General features: G+C 40.1%; 1 protein-coding gene across 1 annotated transcript; it reads right to left on the bottom strand.

Moving 5' to 3' along the window:
* Positions 1–942: 942 nt before the first annotated feature.
* Positions 943–19826, bottom strand: LOC126893056 (GATA zinc finger domain-containing protein 14-like). Its single transcript, XM_050662996.1, has 2 exons — positions 19663–19826; positions 943–1693 (listed from the first exon to the last, which is right to left on the bottom strand). Exons 1-2 carry the CDS (start codon positions 19824–19826, stop codon positions 943–945), a joined length of 915 nt encoding a protein of 304 aa, XP_050518953.1.
* Positions 19827–20211: the final 385 nt, after the last annotated feature.

The raw sequence follows: 20211 nt of genomic DNA, 5'->3' as shown, positions 1-20211 counted from the left end.
AGGTTGAGAACCGCTGGTCTAATAGAAGTATGTATATCCAAAAATGAGTTTGAAGGGTGTAAATTCGTGGGTACTGTTTTTTGTGTTATTGGGACAAATAATTGCATAAGGCAGAACATTGAACGGATGTTGATAGGGATTTTCAGATGGTTTAGCTATTTTGTCTTTAGATTTTAAGCAAAGATTTGTTACTAGTTCTCGTTCTTCCTCGTTAATATGTTTTGTTCGAAGTTGAGATTTGATGTCGTTGTTTCGGTCAATTTTACCAGAGCAATAATTAATGTTATCGTTTGATTGAAAATTTAGGATTGGGTAGTTTGAATAGGGTTCAATTGCGGTATCGGAAGAATCGATAATTTTGAGGATTGTGTTTGCGTTTACTATGGATGACAAAAATATTTCTTTTTTATTCATGTGTTCTAACGTGTTGGGGGTATGGACTTTGTCATTTTCTTTTTTGTACAAAAGTGCATCTGTATTCGGCAGATGATATGTTAGATTAAATATTTGTTCGGATCTGGGATCTATGTTAATTTGATTTTTTATTTGTTTAGGGGAATAATTGTTATGGGAATCAGTTTCTACTTTGTAGAGAGGTAATGTTTTAAAATTCGTGATTAATGTTTTGTTCTTGATGTCTATTGAACATTCGTAATGTCCAAAAAAAATCGAGGCCTAAGATTCCATCAAAATCAATATCTAGATCATAAATGAATACCTTATGGGGGTTTCCCATTTGGAACGGGACTAAAGTTGATTCGGTGATCAGAAGTTTTTGTGTGATACCTTGTATGGTAACATTTTCGGGAAAACGCGGTTTGAAATTTTTCGCGGTATTTTCTTTAAAGATAGAGATACCAGCACCGGTATCGATAAGTAATTTAAATTTGTTTGATGCATCTGTTATATAATAAAGATTTTTGGAGTATACAGCATGGGATCTCACAGAAATTCCTGATCTGGAAAATTCAGAGACGGGTTTATGTCGTCCGAATTTAGAGTTTGGATCTGATTTTGTATTTGAGACAAAGGTTCCTTCATTGAAATGACATTGTCTGGTGGGTGGTTCTGATTTGGAACTGTGAGAAAATCCTGATAGTCTTGGCTATCAATTAAATCGGTCTGTTCATCGAATGAATTGTAATAATCAGTAGGTGAATAATAATTATTATCGGAGAAATCTTCGTAATGATAGTTTTCAATTGGAACTGGGGTATAATCATGAACATAGTCATGTTCGTAGTTAACGAAATGAGCTCTCTGTCTATCGTTCGAAAAATTTGGGTTCTTATGAATTACAGAAGGGCGTATTTGTGAGTTATTTTGATTGAGTTGAGGTCTTTGTTGGTCGTTAGATCTAGCGTTTTGATAGTTATTATTCGGGCTGAAGTTTTGCCTCTGAAAGCCATTATTTTGGGCATTATTGAAGTTTTGATAGCTACTGAAATTTCGAGTATCGTTAAAATTCTGGGAATTATTTTGGGAATTTTGTCTAGAGCGACATTCGTTATTTGAGTGGCCAATGCGTCCACAAAAGGTGCATCTAGGTGGTTGAAAGTTTGGTCTTCTAATGGGTTGATTATTTTGATTGGGTCTGGGAGGATTGGGGCGATTGGTTTTCTGTATTTCGAAATAGGATAATCGTAGCTCTCGTCTGATGCGGATCTGAGCTTGAAGAAGGTCTTTTGGATTACTAGCACGAACAATATGTGCAATTTTTGGATCGAGGCCGGTCAATAATGTATTGAGCGCCATTGATTCGATTAGTACGATTTGGGCTTGTTTCTCTTCAGGAGTGAGGCCAGATTTCTGGATATTGGCATGCATTTTTGCATTAAGGACTTGGACACGATTGAGGAATGTAAGAGCCGATTCATTTGGAAGTTGTTTGACTCTCTGTAAATCTTGTATGAGAGAAGATAGGTCTCTAGTGTCTCCAAAGTGGGAATTAAGAAGTTGTTTGATTTCAAGATACGATAATGGATTTCTAGAGCTTATGAGCTGCGCTGCTCTTCCGCGAAGTTTATTTTTTATGTGAATTACTAATAGCTGTTTTTGATCACGCGTAGACATATTATAGGCATAATCACAAGCATTTAGAAAAGTTTGTAAGAATATTTGATCGCCTTCAAATTCGGGTACGATCGAAAATATTTCGGATAGTTTATAAGGTTCTACTTCGGGTTCATTCTCGATATGAGATACGGGGACTGCGGGACGAGAAGTATTACTGTTGTCAGTCATGATGATCAAATAAATTTAAATAAAACAGGTAATCAATATATCAGAAATAAAAAATGGTCAAATAAAATAATTTAAATATGAAATAATCAAAATATCAAATAATAAAAATAAAAATGGTCAAATAAAACAATTTAAATATGGAAGAGTCAATATATCAAATAGTAAAAATAAAAATGGTCAAATAAATCAATTTAAATATCAAATAATAATCAGAAATAATAAAAAATATCAGAAAATGTTTTTATAACAACTGTCCGATTAGCGAAATGTGCGTGTTTCAGACGTGTATATAAGAACAATAGTGAAAATAAAGGAATGACGATTAACAGAATAAACGTGTCAAATAGTTAAAAGATAATCAGAAAAATATTTAGTGGTTGTATTTAATATTTAAAAAAATGTTCTTATAATAATCGCCCGATGAGCGAAAAGTGCGTGTTTCAGGCGTTTATAACAACAATAAATAAAAAAAATTGACGATTTACAGTATAAACGTCAAATAATGAGAATTAATATGTACTTGTTTTTATTGATTTTCAGTATAATCAATATTGGAATATCGAACAGTATTCAATAATAATAATAATAATAATAATAATAACCTGTGGGAGTTTTATGTCAGTTCTTCTATCAGGCGCGGCCCCCTGCGAATGGGGGATGCTTTCTGGGTATTCGTAGCGCCAATACCCAGAGAGTAGCAGGAATACTTGCCGTGGAACAAAAACTGACACCTGGCAGTAGGTATAAAATGCACACCCATGATAATGGAGACTAATAGTTTATGTTTAGAGCCGCTGCCTGGGGATCGCCAGGGCACGTCTGGAGCCGACGCTGGACGTGACAGCATGCGGGACGTCGGTGGCAGGGTGTTGAGGAGGCGGGCCCCTGTCACACAAACAGCTACAGCCCAACAACAACAACAACAACCACAAGCGAGCCAAACAACAGCAAGAGCTCCACTCGCTGAAGGTGCTGCGCCGGAACATCAGCCGGCGCTCACTCAAGCGGGACGACCGAGGCAGCGCATGAAATGGACTGTGTCCATTAACGAAAGCATTTTGCGCTTCTATTATAAGGTGACAAACCTCGGTCAAGAAACGATCGGCTACAGACAACAGCTGTATGCCGAATTTTGCAGGGAGTACCCAGATATTCAAGTATCGGAGCAAAGAGTATCAGATCAATACCGGGTAATCGTAAGAAACAACCTTATCCCAGAGACTAGACGCAATACGATCAAAAGCGAAGTCGAACGGGAGATTAATAACCAAGAGCTATTTGTAGATCAAGTCCCTAATGAAATCCTTGATGAGCAGATTCCTGAGATTCCCATACCAGAAACTCAACCTGACAATACACAGCAGGAAAACAACGAGTTGCGCGATAGTCTAGAGAACGAAATGGCTCGTGTCGTACAAGAGTTTAATGGAACAAATCCACTTAGCAGACCACCGCTACCACGAATAAACTCTTGTAAGAAACTAGGTGCCCTGTTACAAGTTGTGAATACTGAAGTCCTACCCAATTATGTCGTAGAAGCCCACACATTGGAATATCTGCATATGCTAATCTACTGTGCAGCTGCAGCAATTGCCAATGTAATGGGCGTTAAGATCAGAACACGACGGGGTACTAATAACGGAAGGACTGGTAACAGAATTGCACCCTGGGAAAAAAGACTTCTCGGAAAAATTGAATTACTGCGTAGGGATATTGGTCAAGTCACAGAATATATAAGAGGTGTTACAAGTAGAAAAGTCATTAAAAGAGCTGAAGAAATAATGCGGAGCACTGCAAGACACTCGAGATACGATCCAGAAAATAACACAGCCCAACAGTGTCTGGATACATTAAAACAAAAACTCTCCGTCTATTCAGGACGATTAAGAAGGTATAAAGTTAGTAACAACCGAAAATGTGACAATGCACTTTTTGAGAACTCTGAGAAGGCGTTCTACCGAAAACTCAATTCCACCGTAGAAAGTGTCGACAAGTCTTACCCAAGCCAAGAAGAAATTCATGAGTTTTGGGGAAATCAACTTTCCACACCAGCTGCTTTTAACAACAATGCTGGCTGGATAGAAGATACGACGCGCAACTGTCACCACTACGTCACTGCTAACTACGAACCATTCACGACTGAAGAAGTCTCAAATGTCATCAAAGAGCTTCATAACTGGAAGTCTCCTGGACCAGACGGAGTTCAGAACTTCTGGCTTAAAAAGTTTTGGAGTATTCATGAGTGCTTATCAACATTAATTAATCATGTTATTTCTAATCCGCAGGAATTACCATCATTTCTAACTCAGGGAACTACTTATTTAATACCCAAGGATCAAAATAACACCCAAGATCCATCCAAGTACCGCCCAATTACTTGTCTTCCAACTTTGTATAAATTGGTCACATCCTGTGTAACCCGGCGTATCTACCAACACTGTGCTCTAAACAATATCATAGAGCCTCAACAGAAAGGATGCGCTAAGGGTTCCATGGGTTGCAAAGAACAGCTTATCATCGACTCAGTCATTTATAACCAGGCATTCACTAAAAAAAGGAACCTTTTTACTGCATTTATTGACTATAAAAAGGCCTTTGATTCAGTACCGCATGAATGGCTAATAGATATATTGAAAATATACAAAGTAGATGATAACATAGTGACCTTTTTAAGGCATATAATGAGAGATTGGAAGACTAAAATTCACCTCCAAATACCTGGTGAAAACAATATCGAAACCGAAAATATCGCAATCAACCGGGGCCTATTTCAAGGAGACTCGTTGAGTCCATTGTGGTTCTGTTTAGCTTTGAACCCCCTTTCCCAGCTATTAAACTCCACTGACTCAGGTTTTAGCATTAAAAGCAATAATACTGTGGTAGCGAAGCTCAATCATCTGTTGTATATGGATGATTTGAAATTAATGGCTTCCACTCGAGAACACCTAGAAGAGATGCTAAAAACTGTAGAAACATTTTCTAATGATATTAGTATGCAGTTCGGTCTAGACAAGTGCCGTGTTTTGAATATAGTCAGAGGAAAGGTACAGCCCGGTGGATTCGATATGCAAAATGGCCAGAACATCGAGGCCATGGGCGACAACGATATGTACAAATATCTTGGAGTAAAGCAGGCGCGGAAAATTGACCATAAGCAAATGAAAACTGAGATAACTACTGAGTTTATAAGAAGGGTAAAACAGCTGCTTCGTTCACAGCTTAACAGTAAAAATTTGTTTAAGGCACTAAACACCTACGCTTGTTCCGCGCTTAGCTATTCATTTGGTATTGTTAAGTGGACAAAAACGGATATAGAAAATCTTCAGCGAAAAGTACGAACACACCTCACAAAGGCACAAAAACACCACCCTAAAAGTGCAGTAGAACGAACGACATTACCCCGGTATTTAGGAGGAAGAGGACTTATGGATATAGGTGAGCAATTAGATAAACAAATTGCTAATTTAAGAACTTATTTTCAGATGCAGGCTGAGACATCTACTCTACATCGCGCTATCTGCGCAGTAGATGACACAACACCGATCAAACTGAGGGAAGCAGAACTGCGCATAAACCACCTTACTAAGGACGAAAAAGTGCGCGCCTGGATGGGTAAACCTTTGCACGGGCGACATCCCAATGAGGTCAGCCAAGATTATGTCGACAATATAGCGTCGAACTACTGGTTGACATCAGGAAAGATGTTCCCTGAAACGGAGGGTTCATTACTGGCCATTCAGGATCAGGTTATACCAACCAGAAACTACCTGAAATATATCATCAAAGACCCTCAGGTTCAAAACGACAGATGCCGATATGGATGTCAAGCCCAAGAAACCATCCAACATCTTACAGGGGGCTGCCAGGCATTTGCTGCAACTGAATACAAGGAACGGCATGACGCAGTGGGAAAAATCCTTCATCAAGAGATAGCTATCAAGCTGGGACTTCTCCAAACGGACCATCTCCCGTATTATCAATACGTCCCTGAGAGTATGCTTGAGGATGGCAACTACAAGCTATACTGGGACCGCACTGTGCTCACAGATCAAACAGTGGCACATAATAGACCAGATCTCGTACTAGTTAATAAATTAACAAGACAAACAACACTAATTGATGTGGCGATACCTAACAACAATAATGTACGTAGTAAATTCACTGAAAAGATCGCCAAGTACAGAGATCTAGAAATTCAAATACGAAGGCAATGGAGAATGCAAAGTACCCAAACGATACCTATTGTTATATCTACTACTGGAGTCATTCCGAAGAACCTCCTCGAAAGCATAAAAAGGCTGGGTCTAAATGAACATCTTTACAAGACCATGCAGAAAGCTGTACTAATCGCAACGGCCAGATGTGTACGAAAATTTTTGGGAGATACACCTGCATACCAAGTCACCTAGGGCTCGATAACACGGAAAGAGTCCCACCAGAGCTCAATCCTTTTGATACCGTAGGTATCTGGGATGAGTCAATTTTCCCCTTAGAGGGAGTGTGAGCCGTATGGCTAAATCTGGATAATAATAATAATTCTATTCATTTGGTATTGTTAAGTGGACAAAAACGGATATAGAAAATCTTCAGCGAAAAGTACGAACACACCTCACAAAGGCACAAAAACACCACCCTAAAAGTGCAGTAGAACGAACAACATTACCCCGGTATTTAGGAGGAAGAGGACTTATGGATATAGGTGAGCAATTAGATAAACAAATTGCTAATTTAAGAACTTATTTTCAGATGCAGGCTGAGACATCTACTCTTCACCGCGCAATTTGCGCAGTAGATGACACAACACCGATCAAACTGAGGGAACCAGAAATGCGCATAAACCACCTTACTAAGGACGAAAAACTGCGCACGTGGATGGGTAAACCTCTGCACGGGCGACATCCCAATGAGGTCAGCCAAGACTATGTCGACAATACAGCGTCGAACTATTGGTTGACATCAGGAAAGATGTTCCCTGAAACGGAGGGTTCATTACTGGCCATTCAGGATCAGGTTATACCAACCAGAAATTACCTGAAATATATCGTCAAAGACCCTCAGGTTCAAAACGACAGATGCCGATATGGATGTCAAGCCCAAGAAACCATCCAACATATTACAGGGGGCTGCCAGGCATTTGCTGCAACTGAATACAAGGAACGGCATGACGCAGTGGGAAAAATCCTTCATCAAGAGATAGCTAACAAGCTAGGACTTCTCCAAACGGACCATCTCCCATATTATCAATACGTTCCTGAGAGTATGCTTGAGGATGGCAACTACAAGCTATACTGGGACCGCAGTGTGCTCACAGACCAAACAGTGGCACATAATAGACCAGATCTCGTACTAGTTAATAAATTAACAAGACAAACAACACTAATTGATGTGGCGATACCTAACAACAATAATCTACGTAGTAAATTTACTGAAAAGATCGCCAAGTATAGAGATCTGGAAATTCAAATACGCAGACAATGGAGAATGCAAAGTACCCAGACGATACCCATTGTTATGTCTACTACTGGAGTCATTCCGAAGACCCTCCTCGAAAGCATAAAAAAGCTGGGTCTCAATGAACATATTTATAAGACCATGCAGAAAGCTGTACTACTTGCGACGGCCAGAAGTGTAAGAAAATTTTTGGGAGATACACCTGCATTCCAAGTCATCTAGGGCTCGATAACACGGAAAGAGTCCCACCAGAGCTCAATCCTTTTGATACCGTAGGTATCTGGGATGAGTCAATTTTCCCCTCAGCGGGAGTGTGAGCCGTATGGCTAAATCTGGATAATAATAATATAATATTATAAGGTGACAAACCTCGGTCAAGAAACGATCGGCTACAGACAACAGCTATATGCCGAATTTTGCAGGGAGTACCCAGATATTCAAGTATCGGAGCAAAGAGTATCAGATCAATACCGGGTAATCGTAAGAAACAACCTTATCCCAGAGACTAGACGCAATACGATCAAAAGCGAAGTCGAACGGGAGATTAATAACCAAGAGCTAGTTTTAGATCAAGTCCCTAATGAAATCCTTGATGAGCCGATTCCTGAGATTCCCATACCAGAAACTCAACCTGACAATACACAGCAGGAAAACAACGAGTTGCGCGATAGTCTAGAGAACGAAATGGCTCGTGCCGTACAAGAGTTTAATGGAACAAATCCACTTAGCAGACCACCGCTTCCACGAATAAACTCTTGTAAGAAACTAGGTGCCCTGTTACAAATTGTGAATACTGAAGTCCTACCCAATTATGTCGTAGAAGCCCACACATTGGAGTATCTGCATATGCTAATCTACTGTGCAGCTACAGCAATTGCCAATGTAATGGGCGTTAAGATCAGAACACGACGGGGTACTAATAACGGAAGGACTGGTAACAGAATTGCACCCTGGGAAAAAAGACTTCTCGGGAAAATTGAATTACTGCGTAGGGATATTGGTCAAGTCACAGAATATATAAGAGGTGTTACAAGTAGAAAAGTCATTAAAAGAGCTGAAGAAATAAAGCGGAGCACTGCAAGACACTCGAGATACGATCCAGAAAATAACACAGCCCAACAGTGTCTGGATACATTAAAACAAAAACTCTCCGTCTATTCAGGACGATTAAGAAGGTATAAAGTTAGTAACAGCCGAAAATGTGACAATGCACTTTTTGAGAACTCTGAGAAGGCGTTCTACCGAAAACTCAATTCCACCGTAGAAAGTGTCGACAAGTCTTACCCAAGCCAAGAAGAAATTCATGAGTTTTGGGGAAATCAACTTTCCACACCAGCTGCTTTTAACAACAATGCTGGCTGGATAGAAGATACGACGCACAACTGTCACCACTACGTCACTGCTAACTACGAACCATTCACGACTGAAGAAGTCTCAAATGTCATCAAAGAGCTTCATAACTGGAAATCTCCTGGACCAGACGGAGTTCAGAACTTCTGGATTAAAAAGTTTTGGAGTATTCATGAGTGCTTATCAACATTAATTAATCATGTTATTTCTAATCCGCAGGAATTTCCATCATTTCTAACTCAGGGAACTACTTATTTAATACCCAAGGATCAAAATAACACCCAAGATCCATCCAAGTACCGCCCAATTACTTGTCTTCCAACTTTGTATAAATTGGTCACATCCTGTGTAACCCGGCGTATCTACCAACACTGTGCTCTAAACAATATCATAGAGCCTCAACAGAAAGGATGCGCTAAGGGTTCCATGGGTTGCAAAGAACAGCTTATCATCGACTCAGTCATTTCTAACCAGGCATTCACTAAAAAAAGGAACCTTTTTACTGCTTTTATTGACTATAAAAAGGCCTTTGATTCTGTACCGCATGAATGGCTAATAGATATCTTGAAAATATACAAAGTAGATGATAACATAGTGACCTTTTTAAGGCATATAATGAGAGATTGGAAGACTAAAATTCACCTCCAAATACCTGGTGAAAACAATATCGAAACCGAAAATATCGCAATCAACCGGGGCCTATTTCAAGGAGACTCGTTGAGTCCATTGTGGTTCTGTTTAGCTTTGAACCCCCTTTCCCAGCTATTAAACTCCACTGACTCAGGTTTTAGCATTAAAAGCAATAATACTGTGGTAGCGAAGCTCAATCATCTGTTGTATATGGATGATTTGAAATTAATGGCTTCCACTCGAGAACACCTAGAAGAGATGCTAAAAACTGTAGAAACATTTTCTAATGATATTAGTATGCAGTTCGGTCTAGACAAGTGCCGTGTTTTGAATATAGTCAGAGGAAAGGTACAGCCCGGTGGATTCGATATGCAAAATGGCCAGAACATCGAGGCCATGGGCGACAACGATATGTACAAATATCTTGGAGTAAAGCAGGCGCGGAAAATTGTCCGTAAGCAAATGAAAACTGAGATAACTACTGAGTTTATAAGAAGGGTAAAACAGCTGCTTCGTTCACAGCTTAACAGTAAAAATTTGTTTAAGGCACTAAACACCTACGCTTGTTCCGCGCTTAGCTATTCATTTGGTATTGTTAAGTGGACAAAAACAGATATAGAAAATCTTCAGCGAAAAGTACGAACACACCTCACAAATGCACAAAAACACCACCCTAAAAGTGCAGTAGAACGAACGACATTACCCCGGTATTTAGGAGGAAGAGGACTTATGGATATAGGTGAGCAATTAGATAAACAAATTGCTAATTTAAGAACTTATTTTCAGATGCAGGCTGAGACATCTACTCTACATCGCGCTATCTGCGCAGTAGATGACACAACACCGATCAAGCTGAGGGAAGCAGAACTGCGCATAAACCACCTTACTAAGGACGAAAAAGTGCGCGCCTGGATGGGTAAACCTTTGCACGGGCGACATCCCAATGAGGTCAGCCAAGATTATGTCGACAATATAGCGTCGAACTACTGGTTGACATCAGGAAAGATGTTCCCTGAAACGGAGGGTTCATTACTGGCCATTCAGGATCAGGTTATACCAACCAGAAACTACCTGAAATATATCATCAAAGACCCTCAGGTTCAAAACGACAGATGCCGATATGGATGTCAAGCCCAAGAAACCATCCAACATCTTACAGGGGGCTGCCAGGCATTTGCTGCAACTGAATACAAGGAACGGCATGACGCAGTGGGAAAAATCCTTCATCAAGAGATAGCTATCAAGCTGGGACTTCTCCAAACGGACCATCTCCCGTATTATCAATACGTCCCTGAGAGTATGCTTGAGGATGGCAACTACAAGCTATACTGGGACCGCACTGTGCTCACAGATCAAACAGTGGCACATAATAGACCAGATCTCGTACTAGTTAATAAATTAACAAGACAAACAACACTAATTGATGTGGCGATACCTAACAACAATAATCTACGTAGTAAATTCACTGAAAAGATCGCCAAGTACAGAGATCTAGAAATTCAAATACGAAGGCAATGGAGAATGCAAAGTACCCAGACGATACCTATTGTTATATCTACTACTGGAGTCATTCCGAAGAACCTCCTCGAAAGCATAAAAAGGCTGGGTCTAAATGAACATCTTTACAAGACCATGCAGAAAGCTGTACTACTCGCAACGGCCAGATGTGTACGAAAATTTTTGGGAGATACAGCTGCATACCAAGTCACCTAGGGCTCGATAACACGGAAAGAGTCCCACCAGAGCTCAATCCTTTTGATACCGTAGGTATCTGGGATGAGTTAATTTTCCCCTTAGAGGGAGTGTGAGCCGTATGGCTAAATCTGGATAATAATAACCTGTGGGAGTTTTTTGTCAGTTCTTCTATCAGGCGCGGCCCCCTGCGAATGGGGGATACTTTCTGGGTATTCGTAGCGCCAGTACCCAGAGAGTAGCAGGGATACTTGCCGTGGAACAAAAACTGACACCTGGCAGTAGGTATAAAATGCACACCCATTGATATGGAGAATTATGGTTTATGTTTAGGATCGCTGCCTGGGGATCGCCAGGGCACGTCTGGAGCCGGCGCTGGACGTGACAGCATGCGGGACGTCGGTGGCAGGGTGTTGAGGAGGCGGGCCCCTGGCACACAAACAGCTACAGCCCAACAACAAGAACAACAACCACAAGCGAGCCAAACAACAGCAAGAGCTCCACTCGCTGAAGGTGCTGCGCTGGAACATCAGCCGGTGCTCACTCAAGCGGGACGACCGAGGCAGCGCATGAAATGGACTGTGTCCATCAACGAAAGCATTTTGCGCTTCTATTATAAGGTGACCAACCTCGGTCAAGAAACGATCGGCTACAGACAACAGCTGTATGCCGAATTTTGCAGGGAGTACCCAGATATTCAAGTATCGGAGCAAAGAGTATCAGATCAATACCGGGTAATCATAAGAAACAACCTTATCCCAGAGACTAGACGCAATACGATCAAAAGCGAAGTCGAACGGGAGATTAATAACCAAGAGCTATTTGTAGATCAAGTCCCTAATGAAATCCTTGATGAGCAGATTCCTGAGATTCCCATACCAGAAACTCAACCTGACAATACACAGCAGGAAAACAACGAGTTGCGCGATAGTCTAGAAAGCGAAATGGCTCGTGCCGTACAAGAGTTTAATGGAACAAATCCACTTAGCAGACCACCGCTACCACGAATAAACTCTTGTAAGAAACTAGGTGCGCTGTTACAAATTGTGAATACTGAAGTCCTACCCAATTATGTCGTAGAAGCCCACACATTGGAATATCTGCATATGCTAATCTACTGTGCAGCAACAGCAATTGCCAATGTAATGGGCGTTAAGATCAGAACACGACGGGGTACTCATAACGGAAGGACTGGTAACAGAATTGCACCCTGGGAAAAAAGACTTCTCGGAAAAATTGAATTACTGCGTAGGGATATTGGTCAAGTCACAGAATATATAAGAGGTGTAACAAGTAGAAAAGTCATTAAGAGAGCTGAAGAAATAATGCGGAGCACTGCAAGACACTCGAGATACGATCCAGAAAATAACACAGCCCAACAGTGTCTGGATACATTAAAACAAAAACTCTCCGTCTATTCAGGACGATTAAGAAGGTATAAAGTTAGTAACAGCCGAAAATGTGACAATGCACTTTTTGAGAACTCTGAGAAGGCGTTCTACCGAAAACTCAATTCCACCGTAGAAAGTGTCAAGTCTTACCCAAGCCAAGAAGAAATTCATGAGTTTTGGGGAAATCAACTTTCCACACCAGCTGCTTTTAACAACAATGCTGGCTGGATAGAAGATACGACGCACAACTGTCACCACTACGTCACTGCTAACTACGAACCATTCACGACTGAAGAAGTCTCAAATGTCATCAAAGAGCTTCATAACTGGAAATCTCCTGGACCAGACGGAGTTCAGAACTTTTGGTTTAAAAAGTTTTGGAGTATTCATGAGTGCTTATCAACATTAATTAATCATGTTATTTCTAATCCGCAGGAATTACCATCATTTCTAACTCAGGGAACTACTTATTTAATACCCAAGGATCAAAATAACACCCAAGATCCATCCAAGTACCGCCCAATTACTTGTCTTCCAACTTTGTATAAATTGGTCACATCCTGTGTAACCCGGCGTATCTACCAACACTGTGCTCTAAACAATATCATAGAGCCTCAACAGAAAGGATGCGCTAAGGGTTCCATGGGTTGCAAAGAACAGCTTATCATCGACTCAGTCATTTCTAACCAGGCATTCACTAAAAAAAGGAACCTTTTTACTGCTTTTATTGACTATAAAAAGGCCTTTGATTCAGTACCACATGAATGGCTAATAGATATATTGAAAATATACAAAGTCGATGATAACATAGTGACCTTTTTAAGGCATATAATGAGAGATTGGAAGACTAAAATTCACCTCCAAATACCTGGTGAAAACAATATCGAAACCGAAAATATCGCAATCAACCGGGGCCTGTTTCAAGGAGACTCGTTGAGTCCACTGTGGTTCTGTTTAGCTTTGAACCCCCTTTCCCAACTATTAAACTCCACTGACTCAGGTTTTAGCATTAAAAGCAATAATACTGTAGTAGCGAAGCTCAATCATCTGTTGTATATGGATGATTTGAAATTAATGGTTTCCACTCGAGAACACCTAGAAGAGATGCTAAAAACTGTAGAAACATTCTCTAATGATATTAGTATGCAGTTCGGTCTAGACAAGTGCCGTGTTTTGAATATAGTCAGAGGAAAGGTACAGCCCGGTGGATTCGATATGCAAAATGGCCAGAACATCGAGGCCATGGGCGATACCGATATGTACAAATATCTTGGAGTAAAGCAGGCGCGGAAAATTGACCATAAGCAAATGAAAACTGAGATAACAACTGAGTTTATAAGACGGGTAAAACAACTGCTTCGTTCACAGCTTAACAGTAAAAATTTGTCTACGCTTGTTCCGCGCTTTGCTATTCATTTGGTATTGTTAAGTGGACAAAAACGAATATAGAAAATCTTCAGAGAAAAGTACGAACACACCTCACAAAGGCACAAAAACACCACCCTAAAAGTGCAGTAGAACGAACGACATTACCCCGGTATTTGGGAGGAAGAGGACTTATGGATATAGGTGAGCAATTAGATAAACAGATTGCTAATTTAAGAACTTATTTTCAGATGCAGGCTGAGACATCTACTCTACACCGCGCAATCTGCGCAGTAGATGACACAACACCGATCAAACTGAGGGAACCAGAAATGCGCATAAACCACCTTACTAAGGACGAAAAACTGCGCACCTGGATGGGTAAACCTCTGCACGGGCGACATCCCAATGAGGTTAGCCAAGACTATGTCGACAATACAGCGTCGAACTATTGGTTGACATCAGGAAAGATGTTCCCTGAAACGGAGGGTTCATTACTGGCCATCCAGGATCAGGTTATACCAACCAGAAATTACCTGAAATATATCGTCAAAGACCCTCAGGTTCAAAACGACAGATGCCGATATGGATGTCAAGCCCAAGAAACCATCCAACATATTACAGGGGGCTGCCAGGCATTTGCTGCAACTGAATACAAGGAACGGCATGACGCAGTGGGAAAAATCCTTCATCAAGAGATAGCTAACAAGCTGGGACTTCTCCAAACGGACTATCTCCCATATTATCAATACGTTCCTGAGAGTATGCTTGAGGATGGCAACTACAAGCTATACTGGGACCGCAGTGTGCTCACAGACCAAACAGTGGCACATAATAGACCAGATCTCGTACTAGTTAATAAATTAACAAGACAAACAACACTAATTGATGTGGCGATACCTAACAACAATAATCTACGTAGTAAATTTACTGAAAAGAGCGCCAAGTATAGAGATCTGGAAATTCAAATACGGAGACAATGGAGAATGCAAAGTACCCAGACGATACCTATTGTTATGTCTACTACTGGAGTCATTCCGAAGACCCTCCTCGAAAGCATAAAAAAGCTGGGTCTCAATGAACATATTTATAAGACCATGCAGAAAGCTGTACTACTTGCGACGGCCAGAAGTGTAAGAAAATTTTTGGGAGATACACCTGCATTCCAAGTCACCTAGGGCTCGATAACACGGAAAGAGTCCCACCAGAGCGCAATCCTTCTGATACCGTAGGTATCTGGGATGAGTCAATTTTCCCCTCAGAGGGAGTGTGAGCCGTATGGCTAAATCTTGATAATAATAATAATAATAATAATATTGTCGTATTTTAAATCGTATTTTAAATATAGTCAGAGGAAAAGTACAGCCCGGAGGATTCGATATGCAAAGTGGCCAGAACATCGAGACCATGGGTGAAAACGATATGTATAAATATCTTGGAGTAAAGCAAGCGCGGAAAATTGACCATAAACAAATGAAAACAGAGATAACTACTGAGTTTATACGAAGGGTAAAACAGCTGCTTCGCTCACACCTTAACAGTAGAAATTTGTTTAAGGCACTAAACACCTACGCATGTTCCGCGCTTAGCTACTCATTTGGTATTGTAAAGTGGACAAAAACAGATATAGAAGCTCTCCAGCGAAAAGTACGAACACACCTCACAAAGGCACAAAAACACCATCCTAAAAGTGCAGTAGAAAGAACAACATTACCACGGAATCTAGGAGGAAGAGGACTTATGGATATAGGTGAGCAATTAGTAAAACAAATTGCTAATTTAAGAACTTATTTTCAGATGCAGGCTGAGACATCTACTCTACATCGCGCTATCTGCGCAGTAGATGACACAACACCGATCAAACTGAGGGAACCAGAAATGCGCATAAACCACCTTACTAAGGACGAAAAAGTGCGCGCCTGGATGGGTAAACCTCTGCACGGGCGACATCCCAATGAAGTCAGCCAAGATTATGTCGACAATATAGCGTCGAACTACTGGTTGACATCAGGAAAGATGTTCCCTGAGACGGAGGGTTCATTACTGGCCATTCAGGATCAGGTTATACCAACCAGAAATTACCTGAAATATATCATCAAAGACCCTCAGGTTCAAAACGACAGATGCCGATATGGATGTCAAGCCCAAGAAACCATCCAACATCTTACAGGGGGCTGCCAGGCATTTGCTGCAACTGAATACAAGGAACGGCATGACGCAGTGGGAAAAATCCTTCATCAAGAGATAGCTATCAAGCTGGGACTTCTCCAAACAGAGCATCTCCCGTATTATCAATACGTCCCTGAGAGTATGCTTGAGGATGGCAACTACAAGCTATACTGGGACCGCACTGTGCTCACAGACCAAACAGTGGCACATAATAGACCAGATCTCGTACTAGTTAATAAATTAACAAGACAAACAACACTAATTGATGTGGCGATACCTAACAACAATAATCTACGTAGTAAATTTACTGAAAAGATCGCCAAGTACAGAGATCTAGAAATTCAAATACGGAGGCAATGGAGAATGCAAAGTACCCAGACGATACCGATTATTATGTCTACTACTGGAGTCATTCCGAAGACCCTCCTCGAAAGCATAAAAAAGCTGGGTCTGAATGAACATCTTTATAAGACCATGCAGAAAGCTGTACTACTCGCGACGGCCAGATGCGTACGAACATTTCTGGGAGATACACCTGCATTCCAAGTCACCTAGGGCTCGATAACAGGGAAAGAGTCCCACCAGAGCTCAATCCTTTTGATACCGTAGGTATCTGGGATGAGTCAATTTTCCCCTTAGAGGGAGTGTGAGCCGTATGGCTAAATCTGGATAATAATAATATTGTAAAATAATGTAATAATAATATACGAGATGCTTCAATATTAGACTTACACTAAATCCAAAAACATCTAGTCGTCTTGTTCTCGACAGCGTCTCTACCAGGGGCTTCACCAGGTGTTCCTAATCCGTAGATATCTGCAAAGTGATGACGGCTCTGCCTTTTGGATGGTTTGTTTCTGAATCAAAGGATTGGAATCCACCGTTGTCAGTTAGGCTTTTCCGTGTTCTAACAACGTTTCCAGATCCTACTGACTGCGCCACTTTTTATATCACTTAAAACTTTTTAGACTTTTTAAAAAATATTTTATTTTGAAAATACAAAGAATCAAAGTTACATGTACCTACTAAATCTAAATTATTACGAACAAAAATTAAACACCGGCAAATGGTTTTATATGTTTAATAACAAAATGCTGAGGTCGTGAGAAAGCCTGGACGAGTAGTTCTCGCTGACATTGGCATTGAAACTGGATGCGTCGATTCAGATGGCTGACACCTGATATATCCTGATGGGAAATAAGTAGGTACTTCATTATTAAGGCTAGTTGGTAAAAACGGATATAACATGTATATGTACTCATTCTTTAATACCCAGTTAAGATAAGCTAAATATTACTTCAGGCAGTTCTAAAGATCCCAGTGATAGGCTACAAATCAAAACAGTTAAAGAAATTGTTCTCTCAAGTATCAACGGATTTTTTGCCATATGATATAATAAACACAATTCATACGAATTCTTTTAACATCATGTACAAGGTTATGTTTTATTTTTTGACAGGATTTATAGGGACAGGTGAGTATGATTTAAATTACTTAAAAAGATAAGCTGCCACTAAATTACTACACTCAATTTAAAAACAAGTAAAATTTTACAAGCTTGAGTTCATCATCCAGCCTTCTTTATCCAAAGTTGAACATAGGCCTCCCCTAATTTCTTCCAGTTTTGTCGGTCTTGGGCTTCCTGCAACCAATTCCCAGCAATCCTTTTGACGTTGTCTGTAAATCGTGTAGGTGGTCTACCTCTACTTCTTCTGTCTGCTCGTTGTCTCCACACTGTAATTTTTTGGGTCCACTTCCCGTCCTTCATTCTGGCTACATGGCCCGCCCAATTCCACTTCAGCCATGCTACTTGCTCTATGACATCTGTGACGTGATGCCTGTCCTTCTTCTGATTCTCTCGTTTCTAACCCTGTCTCTGAGAGTCAGTCCAAGTAGTGACCGTTCCATTCTTCTTTGGGCCACTCTAAGTTTGGTTGCTGTGCTGTGGCCTAGATTAAAGATAATGTTTCAGCGCCGTAAGTCATGACTGGAAGCACAGATTGATCGAACGTCTTCTTTTTCAAATAATTTGGCATTTTGCTCTTGACGTCTGATAGAGCTCCATATGAGGCCCATGCTAAGGTGATCCTACTTTGTAATTCGGCAGTTTCATTGTCCCTGGTAATTTGGATTTCATGCCCTAAGTACAGTGGAACCTCGATAACTCGGATTAATCGGGACCGCGGCCGATCCGGGTTATCGAAACTCCGAGTTAGCCGGAGAATATGGTAAAAATTAATAAAATACGGTATACTTACAGATAAACTCCGTTAGAATTGAAATAACATATAATATATATAAATATGCACAGTACCTACCTACACATCTAAATTACTAAAAACACGCAAACACAAACGTAAGCAGACGGAAGCGAACAATACTACTACACGCAATACAGTCTTACAGTCACAATCGAAACGATGTTATGTTATTTAAGAACAGTGAAAACTAAAGACCATTATTTAAAAAAGAATTTTTTAAATAGTGTTTTAGTCTTTTTTAAATAACTCTGTTTGAAACAAATAAAGGAATACTACAGACAGGCGCTTGTTGTTTCTGCCGGCGCGGCGTGTGCCATGAGTCATTTTTACTATCGTATAGTTCAAATTACACAAATACACATTATCTCTCAAATTTTATATTACATACATTTTATTGTTCAAATGTTTATCTCATAATTAACTATTTTGATGGGAAATAAGCCACAATTAATTGAAAAATAATTTTATTAATGTTTCGACGCCCAAATAGGGTGTCGTTGTCAAAATACAAAATACTAAAAATCAAAATACTGAAAATTATATGGACCAATTCTATTTCGTTGATATCGACTTTTATATTTTCCTGGTCCAGGATTTGGATGGTACCAGATTCGTCATGTATTGTGCCTTTCCAAAATGAATGTTTAAACCAACTTTCTTACAGGCGGCATCTAACTCAGTAAGCATAGTTCTAATGTCTTTTAAGTTATCTGTTATAAGAACTATGTTGTCTGCGAATCGTAGGTGGGAGAGCCTTTCGCCGTCGACATTTATTCCTTTGACGTCCCACTCCAATTTTTTAAAAGCATGTTTAAGTACTGCCGTAAAGAGTTTGGGAGATAATGTGTCTTTCTGTCTAATTCCTCTTTTGATTTATTTTAATTTGATATCTTTGTGTAGTCGGACGGTCATGGTTGCATTATTGTATACGTTCACTATTAGTTTGGAGTACCGATAATCTACATATACGACCTTCATCCAATGCTCTCATGATGGTGTTGCATTAGCATCAACAGCATCACAGCTTGAGTTGCACCCAGAAAAATTACTGAAAATCTCGGTAGATTTTTCCTTTGATGTCCAATTTTTATTTGCTAATCACTAGATACCTCAGAACCTTCATATCTTCATATTCATCTTCTTTTGCTTCTACGGTTTTTCGTTTCATATATTCATTTTTCTCTTCGATTTCTCTTTTCATATCTTCTTTACTTACTTTTGAAGCCTCTATTTTTGATATAATACTCATGAGAAACTGTCTTCGTGACGACATCTCACTTCAGCTTCTTGACGTTTTTCTTTTTTTCTTGCCATTTTTCGGCAGCCTCTTCTTCAACGTTGTTCGACTGGGGCAATCATATTTCGAATTTTCTATATCTTGGTCTGGCTTCTTAAGTTGACCATAAGCCCGCACTTCGGACACTAATGTTATATTTTTCTGTGGGTTTAGAGAATAAGTGAAGCAAACCTGGAAGCAAAAACACTAACCATAATTTTTTTATTTTCATCGCGCAGAAAACTTGTAATCAGTGCCGGATTAAGAATCTTGAGGCCCCTAGGTAACCCAAGCTAGGAGGCTCCTAAACAAACTTTTGTCTTTTCCCTCCAAAATCCTCGGAGAACTCCATCCCCTATAGTTATTAATAAACTAACGATTC

Source organism: Diabrotica virgifera, chromosome 10 (genome assembly GCF_917563875.1).
Source record: "Diabrotica virgifera virgifera chromosome 10, PGI_DIABVI_V3a".
Taxonomy (NCBI): domain Eukaryota; kingdom Metazoa; phylum Arthropoda; class Insecta; order Coleoptera; family Chrysomelidae; genus Diabrotica; species Diabrotica virgifera.
Note: the sequence above shows the minus strand (reverse complement) of the source record. Positions and strands in the feature narration are given on the sequence as shown.